Raw genomic sequence first — 26,526 nt, forward strand, 5'->3', positions numbered from 1 at the left:
CGACATGATGTCTCAGCTGAGCCGAGACACATTCTTACTCAGCCCACCTGTCACTTTCTGCTTTAACCATTAAGTTGTTAGGGGGGTGGGTGTAATTAACATCTTTTTACTTTTCATAAAGAGAAAAGGTATTCTTATATCATATTGGATCATTCTTTAAAACTATAGGTGGCAAAAGTACTCACATTCCTTACTCAAGGAGATGTACAGATACTTGATGGAAGTAAACAGTACCCCTCTGAGGGTCATTTCTACCGACTGCATCTGTGCAAACTGAGACTCAGGTCAGTTTGCCCAGGAGGAAATGTGTAGGCTACAATGGAATAAAGTATTCTTAATTTAAATAAGGCCAGGGATAGGGAATTTTTTCTTGCCCTGCTGCGTTGTGGAAGTTATCAGTGATATCAGCTGATTCTTCACTTTCTTCCATCTTCTCCTCGTCATGGACGTATGCGAAATAGATGTGGAGAAACAGTACTTCACTCAAAGTGTAAACCTCATTGTTGTGCTTTTGGAAAATTCAACCTGGAGTTGGTAAGATTCATCCACTGGGGACCATGAATGTCTCTTTCAGGCCAATCAATGCAGTCGTTGTTGTGATGCTTCTGCCATGCTGCTAGTGTGGCAACTTAGAGACACAAATTAGGATGTTTTCATTTATGTTTTTGCATATTTGAACCTGAGGATCCCAAGATTGATGTGACAAAAGGTATTTAAAAAATCAACGAGTATAATATTGATGTCTAAATTCGTACATATCTTCAAATGCTGAAAACAATATTAACAATGAATATTAACATTGGATTTTATGTGATCATATATTTTCATGCAAGGCTTCATTAGTTAATTTTAAAATGTCTAAAAGGCCAAATAATGTTGTTTGGTGAAATTAAAAGTTTCTATGTCATATCACACTGGCTCACACTGCACAACCCATTCTCTGTGGTTTGACAGCTGGTGAAAAGGCATTACTCATTCGAACTGCCCAAATGAACACTGGATGACAGGAATAGTCATGACATAAATATTTATGAGAACATCACAAATGCCAGAGGTCTGTTAAAGTGAAACACTGATGCAGAAACCGGTCGTTTCTTAAGTGTAGTTTGTTCTCACTCGGATAAGTCAGGTTCTGTGTCAGTGGCTCGGGACACAAGGAGCTGCTGGTGGCCTGTTCTCTGTAAACCAGCTCCGATGAGAGAACTGACGCGAAAAACATCAGAGTAGCTTTTATGTTCTTACTCCTTCCTTTAGTCTTTTTTTCCTCAACTTGCACATCTTCTGTCCTCATTAGAGAGCTGAGTCCTGCAGGCGGGATGGGGAGGGGGAGGAGGGTGAGGCTGGAGGAGGAGGGGATGATGTTGTGAAATCTAGACAGATGCTGCTCAGTTAATAATGCAAGCCAGCCGTCAGCATTCAGGGAGGGTGAGAAACTGAAAATCAGCCAGGCAGCCTTCCAGCTAGTCGAGCACTCAGACACGGTGGTTCAACAAACTAAAACATAGTTTGACTTCTACTACCTCAGCACACGTTCACATATTAATAACTTCACTCAGGGTCAAACTTTTATATTTACCTGATACAACAAAATGGAAACAAGGAAGAGTTTTATGTCTGAAAGCATATTTGTTTGTAAGCTTTCTCGCCGAGAGTCCGATCAATACCACTCTTGTGTCTGTCTTGATATCTGAGGAGTGGTATTGATCTTCTCATCGAACTCTCTGCCATGAGTGCATTCCTCTAAAATGTAGAGTATTCCTTTAACTCAGTGCAGTTCATGTAATGAAGAATTCATCAGGAGGCACAGGTTCAATATTTGCAGGCTCTGGAAAACCGTAGTCCATATGATAATAAATATCTCTGCACACACGTTTTCTTCTTACAAACTCTTCTTTTATTCTATAATATAATAAGTCCTTCACAGAAAAGGACAGATAAAGAAGACAATCAAAACCAGAATGGAACTCAGTAGAGGGCAGACCTCCGCCGAAGCCTAACAGTCCCCTTATATTCACTCAAGCTTCACCAGTGCACACACTCATAGATAACAGTCAATATGCCTGATTTTGAAAGTAAAAAAATCCTAGATCTGCCGCTTGATACCGATCTGCATCAAAATTGAATGGGTTCTTACCTGGCACATAATGAATCCCCCCACCAAATGTTGTGGTAATCCAATATGTAGTTTTTGCGTAATCTTGCTAAACAAACAAACACATGGGCAGGGCTAAAAACACTTGGTGGACGTACTGAAGCAACGTCAAGCTTTTCATTGTGTCATTTTATACAACCAGCAAATGTACCTGCACCTATTATTTGAAAACTGGCCACTAAGCATCATGTATTAATAAAGGGGAAGAAAGTAATTGAGAAAGGTTTTCTTCATGGTTCTGGCTGTAATCCCTCATATCCTCTGATGTATTAATGGCCAACCTGGAACAAGTGACATGTGTCACCTGTGTAAATACATCTGCTTCCTTATGGCTCTGTTATTGGCCTTTATTGGACTCGATCAATAACGTTATCTCTTCTCTATTAAATGTAGTGACTGAGCTTTGACTTATATACAGCCCACAGCCCTATGGTGTTTTTTAATTGGTCAGTTTGATCCCACAGGGACTCCGTGTGTATTATACTCAATATTTTTTTTTAAATAACAAAAGAACTAAGGAGCTTATGCCAAAGCCTTTCAAATGTGATTCAAGTGTGGGCACAGATTAGAAAATCATTACAAAGTAATACGGTATTTATGGACTGGAACATAAATACTGTGTAGGAAGAAGGCAGATTAGACAAAAGGATAAATGTTGAAGTTAGAGGATTTCTATTTCTGCCTAACTAATGCTTCTTTCTCACTGTGCACTGTTTGTGCAGGGAGAAGAGTCTTACTTACATTTGACACTGAGCTCCCAGCTCTGTGACACTGACGGCAGAAACAGGATGGAGTTGTTAAAATGACCCTGTATTAAACCCTGTTTCCCAGAAAATGTCCACACACTAGAGACAGCAGAGGGATGTGATTAACGCCGGCAACAGCAAGACAAGTCGAGCCTTTTAAATCCCTTAAAGCTCACCACGAGGCTGTTCCCAAAGCTGACGATTATTACAGACTGACACGGCCACCAAACAAATCTGTTTAATTTACAGTAGCGCTCTCCCTCCCGGGAACCGCAGAGCGCCGGGGGTTTTTCCCTTGATTGCGGTTATTTTTGTTGCAGCGTGTAGGACGCCTCCTGGACCCTTGATAGCCATTTTAATGATATGGAGGACGGGCACCAGATCTAATGCCACCAGGGTGAATGAGTCATCCAGTGAATCACCAAACGGAAGAAAACTGAGTTTAATCAGTGAGAAAAGGAGAACAGGAAAAGTGTAAAAGAGGATGAAAAGGAACTGACAGTGATGGAATCTGAGATAAAGGAAACTCTACCACAGTGTGAATATGTTCTGTTCAAGTACAGGTCAAGTTAATGCTGCTCTAATCAATATGTTAATAGTAACAATGAATCTGATGACTAGGTGCAAACTCTCAAATCCCTGTGGTAAATCCACAGAGAATAATGACTGTGCAGTTTCTCTCAGCGCTTTGGTGAATTGTAACACTGACTGTGAACCACTTGCATCGAATAGCACACAGACGGAATTAGCTGCCAGTTGGTGAACATAGTGGAGAACTGAGCTGATAAAAGGACAAATATTTCTCTCAGGAGTTGGTGGAGACCAAAACAGAGCAAAAAGAGAATAAATACTGTACTTATGTTCATCAAGTGACCAGATACACTAAATCAATACCGATGCTGCTCCATATATGCTGGATATGTAAAGAAGCAGCTGTTTGCTAAATGGGCCTGTGTATACTCTGTTCAAACTGCTTGTTGGATCCAACTATGGTATATCTTTTGATAAATTTGTCATAACAAACTTATTTTTCCTTAATTTGTGGTTGTTTTTGTCCATAGAAACCGTTTCTTCTTCCTGAACCTGAAATGTGATGCACATTCCCAGGTTGTGTCTTGGTACCTTCTCAGTGAGTGTCCAGGCTCAGCTGAAAGATGTGCACGCAGCACCTAAGGGCGAACCCGCACCTGAATAATAGATACACCCTCCAGCACCAAAGATGCAGAGTCATTCACTCCCTTATCTTACACTGCCTTCAGCATCAGCAGCCATTATATAACAACCGCAAAGGACAGTTCCAGCTTAACTCAGGGCTGGGTCTGTCTGTCTCATGCACCGGCTTTTTGGGCTGATTCCCAACAGTGCATTGTGGTACTGAGCAGACCACATGCTGGCAGGAGAGGGCTGAGAATGAGGATTTATTAGATAGGCGGAAGTCTTGAACCTGTTTATAAAATCCGCTTACTGGAGTCCCTGCAGTGCGTTCCTACGTGAGGCGTGTGTCTTAGGCAACCAGGGGCCGGCCGGTTTTGTTTTGGCTGGCGCCGTGAAGGCCAGAGTTCAGGGGCAATGAGAAGAAGCGACGCCAGAGGGACGTCATCATGGCATCTGATTATATTAAACTAGCTAATGATGGCACTAATTGAAGAGGTGCACACTCAATCACAGAGGTGAGCGAGCTCTCTGGCAAGTGTACACACACACACACACACACACACACACACACACACACACACACACACACACACAAGGGGCATAATGGGGAATTGATTTATCTCGGCTGGCTGTGTTTTCACCTCCTGCTGATGAGGAACCTCCTCCATGTGTGCGCTCCATTATTCACAGCCCAGAGCTGAATGAATGAAGGCACACAGTGAACACCCCTGATCTAATGATGCAACAGGACACTCGTCTCACAGAAGCCAAAGGACACTCTGTCCAACCCTTTCTCTCGCTCTGTCACCCTCTCATCTCCTTCCAGCCCTGCGTCCCCTCTCCTCCTCTGCAAAGGTGCAGCAGATTTATCTTAACAGGCACCTCAATATCTCTGAGATATAAATACAAGAACCATACAACGTACTTTTGCTCTAGCCTTCCTCTCGGTTAAGAGGACAATACTCATAAATTGCAAAAATATCCCCAAATAATATCCATATAAAACCTGGCACCACTGTCTCCTGATCTAAAAAGATACACAGGATGGCACCCTGGTATTTCCATCCATGCTTTTCTCTTTCTCTCTCTCATCACAGTGCTCCGCTCCAAAACGCAGATGCAATTTTCTGTCTCCCCTGGAGGACAATCATTGCCGTTTGACTGGAGAGCTGTGGAGTGGACCTCATCGTCCTGGCTTGATTTGCCGCTAGTGGCCACCGACACAGGCAGAGAGAAATTAAAAGTGAGGAAAGAGCTCAGCAAACAAGCCCTGCAGGTCAGTGTTCTGACCCCGACCACTTTGGCTTGATGGGCTCTCAGCAAAGATAACAAGAGGGAGTCCAGGTTGTGCAGAGGCACAGGAAGTCCTCTTTGCCAAGTAATGGGCTTTGTGATGACTGCTGCTGCCTGGCCGTCTGCACCTCTCTGACACGCTCCCAAAATGGCTGCAGAGCAGGGAGTTATAGGAGAAGCGGAGTCAAAAGACCAAGAATGAGGAGAAAACATGGCGGCACATGGTGCTGAGTGCCGACATCATGTCCTGTAGGCCTTAAGTGATGCTGTACTTAGCAGCAGTGCTTGTATCCTCATCACGTTTTTTTTTTCCCTGCCTTCTCCAGGGGACCTCATCTTCTTGGCTGAGTGCAGGTGCACAGCTCTTATTGCAAAGACGGAGGATTATTGTTGTTTTCCCACATAATTAATTAGGAGAGAATCATCTGCTTCCTTTGGGAATAGCCAGCATGCATCAACTCCTTTATCTTTTCCCTGAGGAGCGGATTAATAGGTATTAGAGATACAGACTGGAAAATGCCTTGTCTTCCAGTGTCAGGCTCTCTCCCTCTCCCCTTCTGTTGCCTGTGTTCATTGAACATCTGATTGCAGATTTAATATTTCCCAGGTACGGCTTTAAATAGATCTGTGACGGGTCCTCGACCTGACAGAGTTAATTATACCCGTTTATTACGGCGAAGCTTGTAACTGCATTAGTGACAGCTTTAATTAGTGATAGAAAACAATGTGTGCCCTGCCTCCTGATTGCATCCATTGTTAATGCTCACTGTGGCTGACACCTGCAGCCCTTTCTCCGTGATTTAGAGTAGAGGTCTCTGCCATCACAGTGCACATGGCTGAAGCACGGCCTGTTGCTAAGCGATGGGAGAATAAGACGTGGCAGGATTACAAAGGGCTTTGCTTTTTTATCGAAGCATGTGCTATCCATGAGGGGTTTTCTTTTCTCTCTGAGATTATTATAATGTTGAGTGACCTTGTTTCATCCCTGCACTTCTAATCAAACATAGAACTGAATTCGTTGCCATGGGAACCCGGTGTAGACCAGACGTAGACTAAACACAGATTACAGTTACCTTTTTTTAAAACTCTGTCCTCTTGAGATTTTTCCAACATCCGCATGTCTCGGATTTATCTTGTTATATCCTTTTAGTGTTTTTTAGGGCAGGTGCAATATTCGACTCACTTTTATTCTGCATTATTATTCTGGGTCTTGCGTATATGTCCTTGTGTAAAGTTTTTTGTTGTACCATGTAGCCTTCTGCAGCTGCTGTAGCACTTTGGCCCAAGACAAATTCCCCTATGGGACAATAAAGTATATTTGATTTGATTTGATTAACCTGCATGATCAACACCAGAAAAAAAACACTACATTAACACCTTTAAGTGAGAAAAGAAGCCATGAACTCAGCTGGAAGGAGAAAAACAGCTGGAGATTCATTATCATGTACAAGCCATTCAATGTTTTACTTTCCAGTTCCTTTATAGCAGCCATAATCAATGTTTGAAAAGAAGTAGGGTTCAGTTAGACTGATGAACACAGAATTATCCCCTGAATTAGCAGCCCATCGTTTTGTAGCTTCACTCGTTTGGTATGTATGTACGAATGTATGTCCAAGTGTTGTGGTAAGTTTGGTTTTAATAATTTAATGCTATAAAAACAGGATGAAACGTCATGATTGACAGCTGAGGCTGACTCACGATTGGTCGAGCGCATGTTTTCGAGGAACCTCGCTGCTGCACAGACTCTGGCTCCAAATGTGCAAGATGGCTGCATTTTGTGGCGTTTTTTTGGCTTCATTTCTGGATAGTGGGAGGAAGTGGAGGCACGTCGTCCATCTTTATGTTAATGACTATGTAGCGAACATATTAGAACATTTAAATGCTAAAGAGACAAATATATCTAAGGAGTCGGCACAGATAAATCGAAGTGGAAAGTAGACTTGATGGCTCCCAATGAATGACTACTGTATGTGTAAATAAGCCAATGTTTGCTGTCACGTTTGCCATATTAACTTAAAATGTGATCATTTGTCTGTGTTCACAACATCAATTGCCCGAAAGTGGCCAAAAAATATGTTCAGCTTCAAAATAAAAGCTAATCATGCAAAAGTAAACCTTTGTACTGTGTCATGCTGGGGACCCAGCTGCAGATCTAATGCGCACCCCCGGCATGTGGAGTGCAGCTGCATACAACTGTGTATGTTGTGCAAACCAGATGTTATAGGTGGAGCACAGAGAGAAGCTGCTGTATGTAAACATCACTTACATCGGTGCGATCAGGCTTCAGATAACACAAAGAGCTCACTGATAATCCTCACAGAGGTAGAGGGAGGTAAGAGTGTGTTGTTACTCCAAACGTTATCACTTGTGAAAAATGATTTGGTCATCTGAGGAGAAGAAATGGCATCTGGCTTCTACAGTGCTGCTTACAAGAGCCGTACTCACTGTTTTAATTGACAGATTTTCATTCTCTGTCACATTTTACACATTCATTATTTAGTCTATGGAAAAATAAAACAAACTCAATCACTGGTGTTTGTCTGTCGGTTTGTGTATTCATGGAGAGTCATAGATCGAGACGCCGATCTGTGGTAGAAAGTCTGTCTGAGCAGGTGCACAGAGAAGAGCAAGAGAAAGCAAGGCCACCTCACATTCACCACACAGACAAAACAGTCAAGGAAAGGCCGCAGGCAGTTGCCAGGCAACACTATCCCTATCACAGCAGGAAGCAGAGTCGAACAGCACATTAATCACTTTCGGCTTCATCTCGCCAGAGTCACCGTGCTACAATGCTCCGGTCAGACAGAGGTTTCACACTATGCTCAGTCACACGGGCTCATACCTGGTTTTTCTGGTGACTTACTCAAGACTTAGTGAGACACAAATAACCGCAGGTAAACATTTATGAAAATTAATATCATATTAGTCCATTAATGTCCCATTTTATGTGTCAACTTAAGTTTTTTTAGGTCTGACGTGTTTCAAACGTTTTACCTTGTGCTCAAAGAACCTTATTTGCTGCTGAATATCATTGCCGTTCTGTTTCCAATCTGTTTGTTTCACCTCCCAAAGCATTAGGCAATGCCAGCTCCAAAAGAGTTAATGCAGGTTTATACTCTGCTGTGTTTGTCATGCTCAATGACTCCTAATGGGTGGGATCCAAGTGACATTTAAAGTGCAGTAAGTCATCAAAGGTTAAAATGTTCCCATGGGGTTGCCATGGATAACATTGCTCATGGTCAAACAAGTTTAAATTTGGGAATCGACTAGCGAAAAGACAGAGATTCAATTCAAAATAACCCGAATTTCAAGGTCCCTCTAATACAAAAAATAATTCCCTTCTCAGGCTGCCACAAAAGCTGATCACATCATCATGATATATCTCATCTAATCTAATTTATCAAAAGATGTCCGCATCCATACATCATGTCATACTGAGGTAATTAAAATGATCCATGTCAGGTCCCTTGTTGCTATAATCCTCATTTATTAAATGATTTATGGTGACACCCTGAGTAGGAAGCTGCATTGGTGTAGCATCTTATTGGCAATGCATAGGCTCCCACAGCTTTGCCAGAGCGGCAGCAGATCTGTGAATTGAGTCAAACTTGGAAAAGAAATTCATAAAGCAGCACGTGGGAGGATTCACTTGAGTTAAAAAAAATGACAAGGTTTTCCCCGCTCGGCCGTCTGCACTCACAAAGAGGCGGAATCAAATTCTGCCCAGTGAGCGAGATCGGCGAGCTATGGGAGGGAATCACTGCTGGCAGCCAGCAGCCTATATACCGGGAGCACTAATCCACAAAGCCATGCACTCATTACATTACATTGAAACCTGTAAATATTGTACCTAATATCATTTAAGGAATAGTTTGTCTCTTCACCTTGTGAAAATACACCATGACAGTGTGTCACCGAGATGTTACTGCAATACCGAGGTATAAATTACATGTGGAGCAAAATAAAACCTTTTTATATTCCATATTATTCTTATGTTTGAGTTACAAGGTCTAAATACAGAATGCCTCATATAAACTGACAACTGAGCACATGTGTTACTCACTGTATCAACCAAAGATAGCCCAGTTTAATAAACAGGGAGCCCACGTGCAGGCTTGGAAAATAAAAAATAGTGCCACTCGTCGGAACACGGAGCTACTGTTAACATATTCAGTCGTCATATGGTAAGTGATGAGAAAACCTGTGAAAGCTTCGTATGGCCACATTCAGCCGCATGACTTATTTAACCAGTCAAGACCATCCAGCCACCTGGGAGCACCTCATCATGTCAGATGTAGGCAGCACACATTCATAAAAAATTAACAGGAAAATATAAAATATTGTAACTCTCACACTTATACTTATACGCAATACAACAATTTCATCTATAGCGATATAACAAAGGTCCAATATATATTGATAGCTTATGCGCTGATATTATCGCTTTTTTCTTGGTAAAACTCCTGATTGACTCTATATTAGTGTCAGGATGCGCAAAATGGCAGACGTGAACCCAGAAGCACGACACTTGAGCAGTTATGGGAGTAGACAAGAGTTCTGGTTTATTGGACGAGCAGAGGTCAAAAACCAGGCAGACAGTCAGGGATATCAAACAAATCCGATAGGGAGCAGGCAATCGGGAATCCAGGGTCCAAAAGGCAGGTCAGAGCAGAGATATCAAACAAATCCGATAGGGAGCAGGCAAAAGGGAATCCAGGGTCCAAAAGGCAGGTCAGAGCAGAGATCAGGCAGAAGAGTTAAACACGGGATAACGCTGGGAAGCTAGGAGAAAACACACTAGACGATCTGGCAGAGAACAGAGGAAATGAGCCGGTATATATACTGGGTGACTAATGACTGATGGAAAGCAGGTGAGTCTGGGGGTGAGGCAGGTAATGGGATCCGTGGGAACGAGGTGATGCAGAGCAGGGGGGAGTGGCTGAATTCTGAAATGACATGAGAATTAGTACATGCAAAATATAAGATAAGACAATGAAAATGTTAAGAGCTGACTGAAGTTGTGACAATTAGACTGTAATAACCTTTAGATTTGCAGTATGTGCACAGGAAATGTGTGCGAGGGGTCAGGATATGAGGATTTATATTTGGCCTGCACAGGCAAGATGATATTCGAGGAAAGGTCAAAGGTTTTGATATGAAAACATTTTTTTTTACTTCTTTGGAGCATGAATGTCCTGAACAAAACTCACATCAGTACAGAGCTTTTGGTGATAAGGGCTGACTCCGTCGCTGTGCTGTAAACAAAAACACATGATCCCTTGATGGCCTCTGTCCGCTAAACCATCCCTCATCTGAATCCTTTGGAGATAATTATGCATTGTTGTGAACGTGTCTGATCGTAGAATCTCCTGCTGAATCATGTGTGAAAGGCATCTTCTTGAGAAAGTCTGGACCAAATTCTGCAGACATCCTCTGGAGTTCATGTCTGAAAACGGCTTTACCGAATCAGGAATCGTGCACAGACGAAGGAAATATAATTGGCCAATCTGTGTAAATGTGGCCCCTCTACGGCCCCTGATTTATAAAAATCCTACATCCGCCACTGCTTTAATCTGAACAGAGGATGTTGGATTGAATTGACCCCATGGCCGCTGTCATCATGACGATGATGTGAAGCTTCAATTTGGGCTACTTTACTTTTACCCTGCAGCCGCACAGATATCACAAATCTTTTAAACGCTCTCCTGGGCTTTTTCTGTGGTGCGTCTCCGCAGCGCATCTCCCGGTAAACAGCGCGTGTTGGAGACGAACGCACCACCTCTGCCGTAAGACACGTTGACCACCACACTGCAGCAGAGCACGGACACAGCATCCGGCCTGTGAGCAGCACATGCAGTCAGCTGCTCATGCTCAATGATCTCCATGGCTGCTGCTGCTGCTGCTGATGCTGATGATGATGCTGATGCTGATGCTGAGCAGGACCCGCTCCAAACGCAGTCTGAGACGGACGCGGCGGCACCGTCTGCACACGGAGCGATAAGATCCACTGAAATCAAACAGAGCGGCTTCAGTAGTCAGAAGTGCGTAGAGTCGTCTGCTCTTACGTGATCTTTTTTTTTTCTTTTGCGTAATTTTGCACCGGGTATTGGATGCTGCGTCCGCGTGGACCGGGATTATTTTGGTGAGGATCTCTCTCTCTCTCTCTCTCTCTCTCTCTCTCTCTCTCTCTCTCTCTCCCTCTCCCTCTCTCTCTCTCTCTCTCTCTCTGTAGCGCGCTCTCCTCCACCCTGCATCCAGACACGGACTGAGCCAGACGGGAACCATCTGTGTGCAGCGACACTGTAAACAGACGAGGAGCTGTTTTCATGAAAGACAACATCTCTGCTGCTGCTGCTGCTGCTGCTGCTCGCTGGAGGAAGGTATGTGGCTCCCAGTCGGTGTCCGTCTCCATCCCTCCATCGGCTCACGTTTCCACGGTGTGCTCGTTTTGTTTTCTTCAGCAGAATGGTGCAATGCAACGTTTTGCACAGCCCTTCCTTCCACAGATGGATGAGGATGTGGCAGAATAAGACACTTAATGTTTGCACGTTTTTTTGTTCCTCTGTGTCATTGTGCACAACAGTACGGTGTCTGTGTGTGTTTTTGTCTGAGAAAAGGAGAGTAAGGGAGGGAGAGGAGGAAGAGGAGGAAGAAAACAAATGCGTGTTTTCCAGACGTGTGAATGCACATGGGTTAGCGTGAGTAGGGGTTGTGTGCGTGTTATTTGTTTTGTAAGAAGACGCGAGTTGTGCATAGCAACAGAGGAAAGTTTGTGCAGTGCAGACCACAGTATATCCTTGAGGAAGCTGAGAGCAAGACTGAGGCCACTGTGCATGTCACACTGTGCACATGGCTGCAGAGGTGGCAAGTAACCAAGGACATTTACTCAAGTACAGTGAGATATCCACAAGTTTTTCGTATGGAGCATCATTCACAATGAAAATGTCAGGGGTGTTATTATTATTTAAAATTGAGAGATCAGAGGGTAAATACATCTTCAGGTCAATCTCAGTGTAAGGTTATAATGTAGGTTCGCTGTAATGCCTCTGTTTCTGCCTTTTTCCAGCCTTCAATCAGCGATGCCTGGGAACCCACCAGCTGCTCCTCCATGCTGTTTTCTGAGAATGGAATTGTAGTAGACCTCTCCAGGATTTAGATCAACTGCTAGCATGTTGCAGCCTTCCACCAGAGCAGGTGGCAGCCTGTTGGAAACGTTACCTCACTGGAGTAAGCGAGCGAAATGGGCCCCCTTCCTCACCCTCTGCGTGGCTCTTCTCTGGCCTCCAGGGGCAGAGGCGTCGACCCTAAACTGCCATAAGACGTGCATCTGTGCCTCCAACATAGTCAGCTGCTCCAAGATGAATTTGACCACTGTCCCCATTGTCATACCGCACTACACTGGCGTACTGGATCTCAGCTACAATGAGATCGCACGGCTGCGATCCGAGTGGACCCCAGTCAAGCTCCCAAAGCTCCACAACCTCCTCCTCAGCCACAACGGCCTCCAATTCTTGTCTTCAGAGGCGTTCGTGAATGTGAAGAACCTGCGCTACTTGGACCTGTCCTCCAACAACTTGCGGCAGCTGGAGGAGTTGATCTTTGAGCCCTTGGTCAACCTGGAGGTCCTGCTGCTGTACCATAACCAAATTTCCCAGATTGACCGCACAGCCTTTACTGGCATGATCAACCTTCAGAAGCTCTACCTTAGCCAGAACCAAATCTCCCGCTTCCCCCTGGAGCTAGTGAAGGAGAAGTCCCGCCTGGAGAAGCTTAGCCTCCTGGACGTGTCCTCCAACAAGATCAAGATGTTGCCCATTGATGAGGTCCAGGTGCTGCCTGCTTGGATTAGAAATGGCCTCTATTTCCATAATAACCCTCTGCTATGTCACTGTGATCTGTACACACTCCTAGCACATTGGTACCTTCGAAAACTCAACTCCGCTGTGGACTTCAGAGATGACTACACGTGTATTCTGCCTGGTCTGCAAAAAACACAAGTAGGTGTTTTTGACCTCAGCGGCAACGATATGAACTGCAGCACATTCAAGGAGGCGGATGAAGAAGCTTTCCTGGAGCAAACGCTCACCCTGGGATGTGACACCAAACACAGGGACATGTTAAAGACCTGGAAAATGCCCGGCAATGTGCCGGTGTCACCTGGAAGCAACCAGACAGCCAAAGTCTTGCAGGATGGACGTCTGCAGATTAGTCCGGTGAGGTCTGAGGACGCTGGGACCTACACATGCTTTGCGACGAGCGAGGCCTTCAATGAGACGATCTATGTGGTGCTGAAGGTTCACAACTTCACCATGCATGGGGGCGGGGAGTCCCTGAACACAGCATATACCACCTTGGTGGGCTGCCTGGCCAGCGTAGTGCTGGTGCTCATGTACCTTTACCTGACGCCGTGTCGCTGCTTCTGCTGCCCCAACAAGGGTAAGACTCGGGGTGAGGACAGCATCCACTCCTCCATGCTCAGTGTGTCACCGAGCCACGAGGACCCGGAACTCAAAGCTGAGCTGAACAGGCACGTGGCTTTCATAGACTCAAAGGACTTGCAGGGCCAGAACGGAAAGTTGAACCCAAATGGGAATGAGGATGACGACGATCTGGATGCAGAGGTTGGTTCTCTAATGAAGGGGAAGCGGAAGAAGTCGGTAGCAGAGTCCATTAGCTCCGTCTTTTCAAACACTCCCATGGTGGTCTGAGACGAAGTGGCGGATTCCACATGACTGGATGTACATGGTACAACATGAGCCATGTTTTAGCTATTGTAAACTGTGACTGACCTTGTGGGAGAAAACGGACCATGGGTGTTATTCTGTAGTTGCTGACAAGTGGAAATGAGGATCTCAAAGGGAGTAAAAAACAAACTGTCCTGTTGTTGACAGTGAGGACAATAAGCAGGACTTTTTCCAGCATTTCAATCTGTAGCACTCAATATTCATACTGTGAAGGAACGGCAGTGTGCACGGTCACGTCAACTACTGAAGTCTTATGATAATTGTTTATCAGCACTCAGGAAGTGATACATTAAATTGCTAAAGTGAAGGAAATGCGTCGGATACATGCACAGATTGAAATTAGCTCACATATCATATATATACTGAAACCGTGGCTGGCTCATAATCATATTTATTACTAGAATAGATCATCTTACGTAAACATTAGGTCATAGGCTCATTTACCCCTTCTGAATCGATGCAGGGACACAGACTTAGATAGACGGCTGTCACCAGGCTATGAAAGCGTGTTTAATTAACCCTGACACACCTATAGAGAAACAGCATGCCATAAACCTACATTATATGAGAGCCATCAAACGTTTATCTTTTACTAAGAAAGCAGTGGCACAAACGTATTATTAGGCCGTCATAGGTCGTTGTCATCTTAGTTGTATAATTCATCAGACTGATCTGTACTCATAGTCATATAGTGATAGAGGAGAGAGCTCTTTTTTCCTTTGCTATATTAAAGAGATTAATTAATAAATATGGTGTGCCATACAATTGTTAAATTAATCGTGTATCAAAATAAAAGCCTCTTAGCTACCTGCATTACTACAGTATAACCCAAAATAAACTACTGAAGCCTTACACAGTTCAAATGGATGGAGCGCCTGCAGCAGATACACGTTTGGGTGCAGGGACGTAGTTAATCTAGACTGATTATCAACATATTGTCTCAATTCTGTACACAGACATGTACCATGGTCCTTACAAGGACACATAGACGTTTTGTTTGTTGTGCACTGAGGTGCCCCTGACTCTACTGCAGAGTTTAACTCCTCCTCTCGGCCAAGTTGCAGCGTTTGTCTCTCTCTGTCACACTCGCAGGAAGTTACACTCGTACTAAAAGCTGCCGGCTCATTTGATTCTTTCCTGTATGTGCACCTTACACAAGAATAGGGATTTATTTTAAAGTAACATTCTTCAAAAACGAAACGCAAACATTGGTGAACTCATTCATTATGTCATTACGTGAGATTTGAGTTCTTGCTGAGATGGGACATTCACACTGATTTAAAATGTAGCTGTTTCGCTCTGTGGTTGGTAGAAAACGATGTGCGTCGTATTAGCAGGTAAACATTAGAGACACATTATAAAATCAACAGGGTTCCTTTTGAAGAGGGAACAAAGATTTTACCGTTTGTAGCTGCTGACAGGAAACCTCGTTACACAGGGGACTCTGCGGTTTTATCCCTCGGAGCAGTCCCCTCATCTCAACAATGATTGAATCTATTGTGAATTGAATTTAGCAGACACATTGTATGCTATGCATACTTCATTAAAATATAGGGAGACTGTGTCTTGGCATAAAGAAGGAAAGAGTGAATTCATGAGTGTTTGGCATTTGTTTCAGGGTAGAACAAGGCGAGCCACCGTGTAGATGCTAATTGCATTTTTTTGATGGGATGCAGCTTCCCTCTGCTTTCCACATCTTTGTCTCCCCGAGCATGAGAGGAAAAGGTGTGTTATAATGAGTCACAGCAGCACCAAGCCATTCTCTGTGGCTCCCTGTGCGCTGACAGCCTCCATTCAGAACAGATAGGTTTTCTCTTTTGTTTGTGCACCTCTCTCATTAGGAGGCTGCCCTTACAGAAGTTCAAAAGCAATCATTCAGCCGGGCCATGATTGTGATGCCTTTTAAGTAGTTTGTAGTTTGTTTATGAGGGGAAACGCCTGAATTTTCCACTTTATACTGTATATGAACGGATAATTAAATAAATTACATACATCGTTCGAATAGGAATATCAATTTAGCTCTCAAAATGTTGGGATGCACACATTTCTTGGAGCAATATTGGTGGAATATTTACAGTTGCCGTGTTCACCGCAGCATCTCCTGTGTGGGTGAGAAAAGGAAGTCACACTCGGAGTGGTGTGTGAATCATTCCACGCTCTCACACATAACAGTACCAGGTGGAGAATTATAAAGCAGCAAAAATACCACAAGTCAACACACTTTTAAAACACACACACACACACACACACACACACACACACACACACGCAGACTGGCTGCAGTTGCTAAACAAGCTGCCCAATGTTAAGGGATCCAGGCTCTGTATGTTTTGCCCTCTGGATTTTATGTGTGTGTCGTTCCCTGCTCGTCCATAGTGCAATCACGACTGAGAAGTCCGTCAGTAAGAGAATCTGGAATTGCTAAAAGAAAAACTGAACTTACACTCAGATATTTTGGCTGTCGAATAGCAAACATCAAAGTGCCAGACCATGAAGGAATCATGTGTTCGCCCTGCAGTAACCCAGCGCCAGTCCAGTCCAATCTGCCGTGGCTAATGGGTGGTCTTCTGTGGGTTGTCAGTAAAATTACAAGTTGCAGTTTTGTACAGAGAAAAACAAAGTGCTGCTGCTCGTGAGGATCCTAATGTAGAGGAGAAGAGTGGTTTGTTCCCTCCAAAGCAAATCTGCCTTCCTATATATATCTATATATACAGTATATATATACATGTATTAAGACTCACTTGTCTGTGTTCAGTATTGATAAGCTGTGTACTGCTATGTTCTACCAGTGTACTGACTGTATTCTTGTGTAATCCAATGTTGTTGATCATTTAGCATTTTGTCTGCCACTGTGCTACTGTTAGTTGTTTCAGATTTCAAGTCTTGACCTAAATGTTTATTTTTTAAGCAGGGGTGGGGGGTTAGTTTTTTATTGAAAGATAATTATTTTACACTGGACTCTGCTGAAGACTATGGTTGAACTGAAAAAAAAAAAAAAACTGCATAGGAAGGAAGCCGGCTGTGAAATCCTGATCCAAAGCCATAAGGAGTTGGAAGAGAACGCATGGGGCTTTATAGAAAGGTGACGTAGGGGGTTATAGGTGGGGAAGTGAGTTCTCCATCAGATACTTCATGATGATTAAAGCAACTACTTTCTATCTGCGAGAAAAGTCAAAGAATTGAAAATCAAGTAACAAGTCAGGGATTTTAATTAACATTTAAAATGACAGATCAGAGGGTAAATAAATCTCAGGAATATCCCAGTTTAAAGTTCTAATGTAATATGATGTGAAAACATCCTTTCAAAGGTTTTCACATTTGCAGCAACACTAAGACAAAATGTTTTATTTTTAGAGCAGATCACATGCCCTTTGCTATTTGTAGCAACGGCACTTAAACCGTTCCTTGAAATCATCAGTCCTGAAGAAGGGAGCGGCCTCTCCCTGCCCGACACACTTCTATCTCCATTCATCGCACTATTTAGTAGCAATTACTGTAACATCCTTGAGATGGTGGAGCTAAAAGCTCTCTGCTTCTACAATGTGATACTTTGAGTGTCCGCGGGACAAGAATGGAGCTTTTAACAGCCTTATCAGCCTTTAGAGTTTATTGACCACTGCTTCAAACACGAGTTGGTCACTGCCATAAAATCTTGATAGGTCTTTGCAGCTAATGGAATGGCTTTGCATGGTAAGGGCGTCTCTGACTGCAGGATAGGCGCAACCTAGTAGGAATTTAAGAATGCTGATATGTCATTTGACTCTAATAAAAGATCAAAAGTGAAACTTTGTGCTGTCTTACTGCTGTCTCTTACTTTTACTGGAAATAATCATCTACTGGGAAATGTTAAGATAAAATACGATTTGATAAGACGAGATACGTTATAAGGAGAAGATAAGAACCTTTATTAGTGCCACTATGGGGGAATCTGCTGTGTTACAGCAGCAAATAGGGATAGTGAAATGCCTACTTCGTAAAAGTAATAAATAAGTAAAGACAAAAATACTAGAAAATATAGAAAAAATGTAAACAGAATGCAAAAAACAGTATTGCACATATATGAAATTGAAATAGCACAAAAAAAAATGATAATTTGAATTAGTTGAAAACCTGATTGAGATATTGAATATAAGGTGCATGTTGTTCATAGGTTCCTGTAGCTTTCTGCTTCTATAGTTTTTTTTATGGCTGGTATCTGAAGGTTCATCTTGAGAACAAAGGAGTGACCTTTTTTTCTTTAAATTACTATGACTAATATTATTAAAGTAAATATATACTTTTTAGAATACCTTAAACAGAATACAGTTGCTGAAGGGCTGTGTTTTTCCAATAATTTTCCTTTAACATATAACTGTTGATAGTTTTGATCAGATTTTACATTTGATTCCCTGTCACATGACCAGCAGAGAGCAGTATATGCAGTTATATACAATATGTGCTTATGTAACTTGGTGGAAAAGGCCAAAGGTTCCTGCTGCTCTTTCTATGGGGAAACATTAATGACTTACCACCATCTAGTGGTAACATGGTGTAGTGCACTAGAATATGTAAACAGATGTTAGTCACCTATGAAGAATTTGTTTTGCATTCAAAAACTTCTATTAAATATCAAATGTGCATAGGTGACTATGCTTGAAAAAAGAAAAACCTTATTAGTTATTTTGATTTTCAAATGGAAAAAAAACCTTTACACGCCTGAATGTACGACAACTTGTGAAAAGGTGTGGAGAGAAAATCATGAATAAATAATTTTAATAATAATTTTAAATATTTCAAAAATATTCTGCTTCATTATGGGAAATTAATGTAATGAGTAAACTCAACTGACCAATGCTGCAGTTGTACCATTTTCAACACCCTGTCAGTTCATAACCTTACCATGTAAAATAACAGAAGGGCTACAAGAATTCAAGTTTTTTTTATTTGTTCACTGTGAAGAAACGTTTCACTTTAGCAGCATCATGAGAATACTGAGGTATTTTTAACCAAAACATTCAAGAAAACATTATTTTACAAAAATAAACAGTAATTTGCAGAAAAACACTCATTCCTGACATCTGTGCATAAAAATGTGACGACGTAAATAGAGGTGTACACACACACACTCATGCACGCACATCCAAGACAAATATAACACATACATGTCTTTTGAGGCTTACAGGGCTGGATTTGCATCATCATAAAAACACTACTGGTTTGCAGTCTACTGCATGAAGAGCAGGTGAGTGCACTGACTCTTCAGGAGTTGGAAGTTTTGTCCAGGCCCCAAGCAAGCACATCCCCGATATTCTCCCCCTTCCAGGCAAGGAGGCTAGAGCGGGAGGGAGAGGACAAGCGCTTACACTTGGAGGTTTTGGATACTGAGGATGGCGGCGACTCGTTGCTTCCTTTGCGCTTTTGGCCACGACCATTGCAATCAAAACCCACCGCCTTCTGCTGAATTCCTGAGGTCCTCCCTCTGCCGCGGGGGGAGCGGTCTGTTTTTGCAGGTAAGGCCGAGCGCTTCTCCAAAGCTGACAAGTGTCTCTCTGAGGGCTGCAGTGGCAGAGGAGGACATGGCTTCTTTCCCTGTGAGAAGTTACTACTGGCTGGTCCTTTACAGGAAGGGGAGCGTGGCTGACCCTTCTCATGGAGAGGGGGATCCCTGACGTTTCTGGCGGATTTTTCCTTATTGCTCTGTGGCAGCCGGGTAGCTGCATCTTGCATAAGCACCACCTCCTTTTGCTGAACCTTGCTTTGTTGTCCAACAGGGTTGCTCCATCTGCCGGGCCCAAGGCTCACGGAGGAGGCGGAAGAAGGCGGTTTGGTACCCTGAGAGTTGTGCTGAGTGGTTTTGTTTTCCAGTTGTCCGATCGAGGTAGAGTCAAGGCTGAAGGAGCCCGTGGACTGGAAGGGTTTCCCTGTCGCTCTAACAGCTGGTGGTGTGACATGACAAGACCTGAGATCTGGTGATACTTGAGGCATTTTCCTGTAAGTTAAAGGAAGAGCGTGAGGATGATTAGATTCCTGTATTGCATGTAAATCATATAAAGGAAGTATTTTGGTTTTTCTTTAAAGTGGTCTGGGTGAATCAGCTGCAGCCACATTCTGTGATGAAGTCTATTATCCAGTGGATTAAACTCACAAATGTTTGCTAACATCCCTTCAGTCAAGTCTGGATTATAGAAATATGAAAATAAAATGCAGAAATTCCCCTTTTACATTCACTTGAAGTTGGCAGCTACACATGTTTTTCTCAAGACTATGGGATGTAGTGAAATCTGGTGACTTGGTGATGCCATTAATCCTTCCATTCATGTTATATTTCTATAAGGGTATCAGAATTTTGTCCATTCCTTCATTATATAATTAAAACGTGTATAAAATCAATGAGAGGCAATGCAAATCAGTATGTCTATCATCTCCATACGTGCAAAGACAGCACCTAGCAAAATAAAGATATTTATGCCGTCAAACCATTTACCACCGAGTAGGTTCAACCAAAAATGTATGCATTTTCTAAATTAATACTGGTGTGTGACTCTGCATTAATCCCTACCAGAGTGAAACCAGATACAGCTGCAGAACAACAACCTGCAGTGAATTCAGTGTCTTGTTCAAAGACAGACACCGGATCATTAGCTGGACGTCTCCCAGCTCACTGAGCAGCTCTCTTCTTCACCTTGCTGGATACAAACAAGCACCATATCTGCTCTGTATGCCGTGATGATACTCACTTCCACATGTGTGTGCTGACATGGTGCTCCAGCATGGTGTTGAGGGCAAACCGCAGGTGATGCAAGCGGCGGTCAAAGGTGAGGATGCTGCGACCCAATGTACGGCATCCAAAAGTGCAAAGCTACAGAACAGAGACACGTTTAGGAATACAGACACGCTCCTGTATTTGTTTTTAAATCTTAACAATGGCAAAGTAAAATGAAAATTGTTTTTCAAAGCAAATCATACAAAATTATGTTTAAACATTCCTGCATTGGGCTCATGATACAAATTCCTATCCCATCTAATGGCTGCTCTGTGCATCCGTGTGCTTCTCCACTCACTCCGAGAGGTTTGGGGTGACATGGTGAGGCCGGCAGATCTGTGGCTTCCTCCTGCTCATCGTCTTCACTTCCCTCACTTGACAGCAGGCTCTGGTTGAGGGCATAGGGAGGCTCCACTTCCACAGTGCGGTCGCCTTCCTCTTCTGGAAAATCTTCTTCTGTATCCTTGGACCTGCACGAAATAAAAATAATGGAGAATTTAAAATGATGGAACATCTTCTCAAAGAAAAGATTGTGATGCTTGCTCAATAGGTCATTTTAGTAAATCAAATTAACTTTGTTGATATGAAAGTATTTCATACCCGAGAATGTGGCAGTTGCTGCCGAGGTTGTGTCTGCTACCCTGAGTTAGTTTCTCTTCAAAAGCTTCCGAATGTTGCTCTTTGTCTTTTAATTTGACAAGAAGCGGCGCCATGTCTCGACCTGCAGAGGGGATTCTCTCTCTCTGCTCCACAGACAACTGATCAGACACCTTAGTCCTTCCCTGCGCTTTCTGCTGCTGGGGCGTTGTATTAGCCTGTGTGGAAAGAAAAGCAAACATCTCATTCTAAACAAATGTTAAAATCGTCCATGTTTCACCATCGGTGCTTGGGCCCTAATGAAACACTCATATTTCTGTTGATAATAAACAACAAAAAAGACAGAGCTAACGGCGTTGGGGGGAAAGGAAAAGACACTGAGAGCTTACATTGCATATAAGCTCCCGGCTGCTCAGCATCTTCCTCTCTGGATCCAGGATCTTGCAGTGTTTATTCAGGTCACGTTCTTTCTCTATGGGAAAAGAGAAAACACAGAAGTCCGTGAGTAACAGCAGGACACAGTCAGTCAACAGGATCCATGCAGGCGAAGAGATTACACACCAACATATGGTCATTTTTCTCCAACAGAATAACACAAATAATTCTGAATACAATCTAATTACACAAATACTTCTTTATACAGACACACTATATGCCAGACTACTGTGCTAACACTCTCTACACTCTTGAGCTACTGCCTGCTGCACATTGGAGGATTTTAAAATCTTTCCTGATACAAACATTTTGGGAGACGACAGACATAATGACAGATGTAACCAATTCTTAAACAAGCAATTTCTGAGTGGTGATTCAAGAGACTTGGGAACTCGCAGAAACTTCAGAATAAAATAAAAACAAACATTGAGGCGGTTGGCAGGTGTCACCAGCTGCTCGTGCTTGTTTGTGAAATGTTTTGTTTGAACTGATATTGACGGTTTAGAGATGTGACCAAAAAGCAGCAGGGGAAGACAGAAGAGAAGTCGTGTAAACAAAAGACTTACTGTCTACGTTTTTATAAATCCGGCTGTAGGTTCTCGTTCCTCGGAGAGGAGTGTGAGACTCACTGGTCTGTCCAGCTGTGGACTTCTGCTCAGAGGGCCTCTCCGAGTTAGAAGTGGAGGAGGAACAGAGGCCAGGGGGCAGGGGTCCCGAGTGACATGGAGGAACCCTGGAACGAGGCATGGGCAGGGAGTGTTGTGGGAGAGAGGACTTTACCACTGAAGGCAAACTGAAGAGGAGGACGGAGAGATAAACTTCAGAATGGACTCATGAGATTCAGACATGCAAATTCAAAAAAGAAGGTTACAAAAAAATTGTACATGGCATAAAAGGAAACACAATAAAACAAAATTCTAATCAGATTGCCCAACACACGAGATTCCTCCCAAATCGGCATGATTCACAATTCATGTGCTGTTACGATATGAAGGTGAACAATCTTAAACAGTACCTTGCTGCCTCCCTCTGGGCCTTACTAGGCCTGTGCGGGTGGACAGGTAATGCTGCTGAGGAGGGGGCCCCATCCTCATGAAGACTGCCATCCTTCTGCTTTTCTCTAGGGTGGAAAAGATTTGAAGGAGGCTGGCCAGGAAGGGGTCGCTGCAGTGGAGACAGAGTCGATGGCTGGCCAAGCATTTTGGTAAGCGGGCCATGGCGCCGCTCACAGTGCTTCTCGAACGCTCCAGGCTTCACCACCTGACCACAGTGACTGCACACCACCAAATAGAAATCATCATGTGCCGGGCAGCGGCCATATATGTGCATGTCTGTAGAAGAAATAGAAAACTGAGTTAGTTTATGTTAAATTCATCAATCTGGGGTGATGCTGAATAGTGTCAGTGTTACTGAGTCGCCACCTTCTTTCCTGAGGGTCATGGTCTCAGATGGGTTCCTCCCACAGTTGCCGTTGTCTTCAGCATTAGACCCGGCTGCAAGCAAGGCAAAGACACACAGCATGAAATGTGGTGATGGGACATTTGTGTTTATCAGGTTCACTGATAAACCTGGACAGCTTTGCTTTGATGAAACCTGTGTCGTGCCAAAAAGTGATTTCTATTCAGTGGAAAACAGATTATTACGGGTTATGTTGCAGCCGTAAATATGTATTAAACTGGTAAAAAGAACAGGATCAGTTTCAATCTACTGCACAAGGTAAAGTAATGCAAAGTCATAAGGATAATAGCAAAGAGATACATTGCTCTATTTTTACATACAACACATCAATATAACACAGAGAAGCTAAAATGATATCAGAATTGTACAGGTTAATGGATTGCACATGAGCCATTGAATTGTTATTGCTATTACCAGGGCCATAAAGTGTGTGTACAAGCTATGACTGTTTAATAAAACAACATAAACTGGGCGTTTTAGTGTCAAGAGGCTGTGCATCACTTTCTCACACAGGAACAGGTCTTTCACATCAGTCCATGTTTCAGATTTGAATGTTTTTACTGTTTCTTATAAATCTGAATGGATACAAAGTTAAAATCTCCCTCTTGAATGACTCCACTCCCTGATGTTTCCTGATGCTGCAGCAGGAGCTCGTGTCTGCTGCCCAGTGTCTCTGCTCGCAGACTTAAATCCTTGTTAAGTAGTTGTTGTTAAGTGAGACAGCGGCGGAGTGTCTAGCAGTGATCTGACCACACATGACACCATCGTGTTTATCACTCGACGTTTCACCGCGACGTCTCTGAAACAATAACTTAAGGAGTGTTACGCTTTATAAACCCTCCCTGCACTAGGACCCAGCAGGTCTTTTGTTTGGGTCGCGCTTTATGCCGCTCTCCGGTTTAAAAGAGGAAATAAAACCGCTCCACTGTGACTGTGCCCTGATGGACACCTCACCGAGGGCAGGGGGCCACACTCACCGTCCGGCGGGGAAACATCCACCATGTCCGCCCAGCGGCTCCAGTTTAATCCGACACAGTCGTCGAGGTTGGGATGTCGCCGACTCGAGGCGGCCATTGCTGCTCGAGCGCGGTCACGAGGGTGCGATCGCCGGTTCACGCGCAGCGCAAACCCGCGTCCCCGGAGCTCGCGGCCGCGCTGAGGCGGGGAATCCTGATCACATTGACACTTAAGCTCTTATAGCTTTTTATAGTATTATATATCCTACATGTCCCTGATATTGTGATTATTTCCTCCCTTGTTGTTTGTAATATATTTGAATTTGAAAAAGAATATATGTCTGTGGAGATTGTCAGTCATTCAGGTCATGGTATATCCAAGAGTTCTAAACAGTCAACTGGACTTTGTTGAGTTTCTTTAAGATGTTTCACCTCTCACCCAAGAGGCTTCTGTGGGTTTTAGAACCCTGCACTGGGCTCAGTCTGTGCCGACAAGGTCAGAGGGCAAAGAGAGGGAACAAACACACATCAAAAAAACACTTAAAGGTTCAATGTGTAGGATTTAGTGACAACTAGTGGTGAAGTTGCTTGTTGCAGCTGAATACCCCTCACCTCACCCTCCCCTTCCACACATGAGAGAGAACCTGTGGTAGCCTTCAGTTGTCATAAACTCAAAAGTTGTTTAGTTTGTCCAGTTTTGACGACTGTAAAAAAAACATGGCGGCCTCCGTAGAGAGGACCTGCTCCCAATGTAAATATAAAGTATTTAAATATAAAGGGATAATATTAGGGTAAAGAAAACCACGATTCTTACAAATTAGACGATTTCACACTATTGAAAACATCTCTAGGATTATTTTATATTCAACATCTGCCACTAGATCCCTTTCACCTAAATCCTACACACTGAACCTTTAAAACATGTGGTTATCCCAACTGGGCCTTTGCCAAAACCACAAAAAGGAGAAACAGAACAAAAAAGGAGGAAAAGAAGGATCAACAGAATAACGTTGTGATCCCTTATGTTGCTAAAGTATCTGAAAAATTTAGGAGGATTTTCAACAAACACCACATCCCGGTAGATTTCAAACCTGAAAACACAATGAGGCAGAAAATGGTCCATCTTTAAGACAAAACACCCTGACATAAAAAGACCACTGATTACAGTGCACTTTGTGAATCATGTGCTCATAGTGATTGAGTGAGTGTGTTTGGTGTCAGGTCGGCTTCATCTGTCTGATCAACACATTATGTACTGTACGTCTGCTAAAAAATATATAAATCAGTTATGCAAAAAAAAAATCAGACACGACAAATACAGTTCTTAATTTTTAATGATACACTGTATTTAATGTCCACACTGTAGATTCATGGATTGTGATAAGAACTCCCGTCTCTTCAATGTGACATTTTGATCAACACAGTGAAGGCGCACACTTGAACTGTTAAACAAACAAGGCTTTATCAGAGAAGGAAATAAGAAAAAATGGCAATAACAGGGAAAACAGCTTGCCTTCCCTTGTAACAATGTGGAGGTAGAAGCCAGGCTAAAGCAAGATAGAACAAAAGTATGCAGTTAGTAACAAATCACTCCGTTTTTTATAAACTCTGCTAAACAGTAACCAGCTAGTTAAGGGTGTAGAACAGTCGTATTCAAATTCTGTAAGACTTTCGGGAACCTCCGTTTTTTTTTCCTTTGATTTAAACATGACCTGAACAAATAAAACAAATCCTGTCCGGAAAAAAAACAGTTTAGCTAATAAGTGCAGTAACTTTAAATGTAAATAAACAAACAAAAGAGAGCCATCATGCTCTTAACAGTTATATGCACCACAAACATGACATTCAGCTATTTGTCTAATTTCACAACAGTAAAATGACTAGGCCACAAAAGTGTTGAAATAAAACTGCGTGGACACATTATAAATAATCTCATAAGGGCAAATTAATCATTTAAAAAAATGCTATTTAACGTTTAATCATTGCATCTACGAATTTTTTATGCCTATTTCAAATTTTAGGATTAAACAGAAAGAGTGTCTCCAATTTTGTCTCCGGGCTATATTGTGTCAACAAAAAATGCACTTCAACTATTTTATATTCATTTGGTATTTTGTTATTCTGACACTCAAAACCCAGACTTTTTTGGTGTTTGGAAACAAAAACATGGTAGAGAAACAGTGTTGAAAGTTAAGATGATGACAAAGTGATGCTGCAGTTAAGCAAACAATGCATATATATATATATA

The 26,526-nt window shown here is 42.9% G+C and overlaps 2 protein-coding genes across 3 annotated transcripts; one reads left to right on the forward strand and one right to left on the reverse strand.

Moving 5' to 3' along the window:
- The first annotated feature begins 11,276 nt into the window (after positions 1-11,276).
- On the forward strand, positions 11,277-16,293 carry amigo1 (adhesion molecule with Ig-like domain 1). Of its 2 annotated transcripts, none has more exons than XM_034590024.1 (4): positions 11,277-11,488; positions 11,579-11,726; positions 12,413-15,651; positions 15,690-16,293. In XM_034590024.1, exon 3 carries the CDS (start codon positions 12,516-12,518, stop codon positions 14,052-14,054), a length of 1,539 nt encoding a protein of 512 aa, XP_034445915.1. In that variant the 5' UTR covers positions 11,277-11,488; positions 11,579-11,726; positions 12,413-12,515; the 3' UTR covers positions 14,055-15,651; positions 15,690-16,293. The 2 variants fall into 2 exon arrangements, with proteins under 2 accessions (XP_034445915.1, XP_034445917.1); XM_034590026.1 differs by having other exon boundaries at positions 11,277-11,387.
- A 2,698-nt stretch (positions 16,294-18,991) lies between these two features.
- atxn7l2b (ataxin 7-like 2b) lies at positions 18,992-24,440 on the reverse strand. The gene is made up of 9 exons (XM_034589986.1): positions 24,300-24,440; positions 23,286-23,357; positions 22,880-23,195; positions 22,431-22,657; positions 21,819-21,901; positions 21,433-21,647; positions 21,131-21,302; positions 20,807-20,928; positions 18,992-20,058 (listed from the first exon to the last, which is right to left on the reverse strand). The coding sequence occupies exons 1-9, from the start codon at positions 24,394-24,396 to the stop codon at positions 19,329-19,331; spliced, it is 2,034 nt and encodes a 677-aa protein (XP_034445877.1). The 5' UTR covers positions 24,397-24,440; the 3' UTR covers positions 18,992-19,328.
- Positions 24,441-26,526: the final 2,086 nt, after the last annotated feature.

Source organism: Hippoglossus hippoglossus, chromosome 7 (assembly GCF_009819705.1).
Source record: "Hippoglossus hippoglossus isolate fHipHip1 chromosome 7, fHipHip1.pri, whole genome shotgun sequence".
Lineage (NCBI taxonomy): Eukaryota > Metazoa > Chordata > Actinopteri > Pleuronectiformes > Pleuronectidae > Hippoglossus > Hippoglossus hippoglossus.

What these genes read in the sequence shown, in the direction of transcription:
- amigo1 (XM_034590024.1), top strand. Translation starts at nt 12,516, where the DNA reads ATGTTGCAGCCTTCCACCAGAGCAGGTGGCAGCCTGTTGGAAACGTTA.
- atxn7l2b (XM_034589986.1), bottom strand. Translation starts at nt 24,396, where the DNA reads ATGGCCGCCTCGAGTCGGCGACATCCCAACCTCGACGACTGTGTCGGA. An exon ending in GTCACCCCAAACCTCTCGGA is followed by an intron (nt 20,929 to 21,130) that starts GTGAGTGGAGAA and finishes TCTGTTCTGTAG; the next exon opens with CTTTGCACTTTTGGATGCCG. An exon ending in GTCAGCACACACATGTGGAA is followed by an intron (nt 20,059 to 20,806) that starts GTGAGTATCATC and finishes TTTAACTTACAG; the next exon opens with GAAAATGCCTCAAGTATCAC.